A 2,389-nucleotide genomic window follows, 5' to 3' on the forward strand; every position below is an offset into this window, starting at 1 on the left:
ATTGTTATGTCTTTTGACAGAAATAATTTTAGGTGAAAATACCTGTAAGTCGTGGAGTGCCAAATGCGAACAGTGCCATCCTCAGAACCTGTGATTATTATCGGAAGCTCAGGATGGAAACATACGGCAGATACATTGTGTGTGTGCCCATCTAGCGTCTGGACACAACTTTTGGTTTGATAGTCCCATACCTGAAAAAGTACCACAAGTAAATGATCTGCAAATACATAATTCTCAGGGGAAGCAAAGCACATATAGGAATCTAAACCGGAAGCATACCTTAGCAGTATGATCATCAGAGCCAGTAATTAAGTAAGGTTTATCACCCCCTGTGAAATAGTCTACGCAGTTGACTCCTTTCTGATGAGCATCCAGTGTAAAATTTGGGTCTGGGGAACCGAGATTCCATATCTAAAGATGAACAAGCATGAAAAATAGTCTGAGCAAACACTTATTAAAGCACCTTGAACTGACTAAGCCATAAATCTAAGCGCATTGACCTCTTTCACACCTTTATGGTACGATCAAGCGATGCACTGGCAAAAGTGTTGGTGTCTTTTGGATTGAATACCACTTGCATCACATAGTGTGAATGTCCCTCAAAAATCTGAGTACAAGCCCAACCATTTTCCCAGTCCCAAAGCTTTATGAGCATATCATCAGAAGATGATAGCACATATGGAAGGGTCGGATGGACAGCTACACACCTAATGTAATCCGAATGAGCCTCGAATACCTTGACCTTGTCCATTGTATTGTAATTGTATACACGGATGTACATATCATCAGCTCCAGCCACAACCCATTGTTTGCGCGGAATAAACTTGGCCGACCTAACTGCAAAATCATATATTAAAATCAGCAACAACAACAACAACAGACTAAACAAGGCAGTATACAGCAAGTAAAAAAACTATAACAATGAAATCAGAAGATGCTCATAAACTTGTTATACCTGGCAACTCGGTCACCTCGAAGGATTTTGTAATCGTCTGAGGATAACCATAGTAAACTCATATCAGAAAAATCATAGTAAGTGCTACCAAAAAGACCAATTACAGACCTCTAAACCTCATAAAATGAGTTACATTTTGGTTATCCCACGTCATAGGCTGTTCAGTGTAAGGTACAAGCATAAAGATATTAATGAAACAGAGAAAAAAAAAATTCAAATATTCACACACCTGTGTTTGGTAGTTCCAAATACACACGGCTCCAGAATACAAACTTGCCAGAATCCTGTAACACCGTGTGATTTGAATCGTTAAATCGTTAATTCAGTCACCACATCCAACCATGTAACTAAGTTTCATTTCATGATAAGTCATTTGAAAATTACCATGGTTCTGTAGGATGAAGATCCACAGATTTGACTCTCTCTGATCGTTGAGCAAATTTTCTCTGATGCAAAAAACATAACAAAAATCAAATTAATAGCCACATCTATTTTAATGAAATAAATGCATTACAGCTCCTAATATACATCAGTAAAGATAAAACAATACCTTGATATCGAGTCTGAGAGGCTGTTGCAACACAAAGAAGAAGAAGAAGAACAATCGTCAGTTACATTGTTTGATTTCAAAATCGTGAAATGTTGCGAATAGAGAGAGCATTCAAAACCACATAAACACCAGATCTTTTTCAAAATTCAATCTCATAAACCAAAAATGCCAGACACAGTCAGACACTCTATACTCGATTTCATGAAAGAATCGATATGAAAACAACATGAGGATGGCGATGTTGAACCATTCAAATCCCACGATCTCACTCAAATTAGGTAAAAACTACATAAGAAAATGCAACATCCAAGATCGCATCGCGCATACAAAATCCAATTGAGATCTGGGGAGAAAGGAAAAAAAAAAAAAAGAGAGGAATGAGAGATTAGAGTAGTTACCATTGTTACGGATTAAGCAGAAGATATGCTCTCGACGGATCTAGTGTTTTTTCGCTTAAATCTGTTAGACCGACGACGATCGGAGAAAGACGTTAAGGCTCAGGGCGTCGTAGAGTGCGGGCAGAGAGCTTGCTTTGTTGTATTAATACGGCGGAGATATTAAAATAAAATAAAATAAAAAATGGAAAATTCACAAATTATGGACAAAGGAACGGATGAAGATATTTACGGGATTGCCACTGCGGTTGGACCTGCTATTAGGGCTGGGCAAAATAACCGATAACCAAATAACCGACCGAAACCGAACCGAAAAAAACCAAACCGAACCGAACCGAAATTCTTCAAATACCCGAATGGTTAGTAAAAATCTATATCCAAACTAACTGAAATCGAACCGAACCGAACCGACAATTAAATGGTTAACCGAAATATCCGAAAACCTAGAAGATATCAAATATTATATACTTAATATTATGCAAAACTATA

At 37.7% G+C, this 2,389-nt stretch overlaps 1 protein-coding gene across 1 annotated transcript in view; it reads right to left on the bottom strand.

Annotated features, from left to right (window-relative positions):
- LOC104780794 (coatomer subunit beta'-3) overlaps positions 1–2,062 on the bottom strand; it is a 7,970-nt gene extending 5,908 nt beyond the window's left edge. The window contains exons 1-8 of the mRNA XM_010505338.2: positions 1,904–2,062; positions 1,506–1,526; positions 1,340–1,401; positions 1,185–1,239; positions 956–992; positions 512–837; positions 280–411; positions 43–191 (exon numbers count right to left, since the gene is read on the bottom strand). Of these exons, the coding sequence (XP_010503640.1) occupies positions 43–191; positions 280–411; positions 512–837; positions 956–992; positions 1,185–1,239; positions 1,340–1,401; positions 1,506–1,526; positions 1,904–1,906 (785 nt within the window). The 5' untranslated portion in view covers positions 1,907–2,062. The remainder of the gene's footprint in view (positions 1–42; positions 192–279; positions 412–511; positions 838–955; positions 993–1,184; positions 1,240–1,339; positions 1,402–1,505; positions 1,527–1,903) is intronic.

This window comes from Camelina sativa, chromosome 1 (genome assembly GCF_000633955.1).
Source record: "Camelina sativa cultivar DH55 chromosome 1, Cs, whole genome shotgun sequence".
In the NCBI taxonomy this organism is placed as follows: Eukaryota; Viridiplantae; Streptophyta; class Magnoliopsida; order Brassicales; family Brassicaceae; genus Camelina; species Camelina sativa.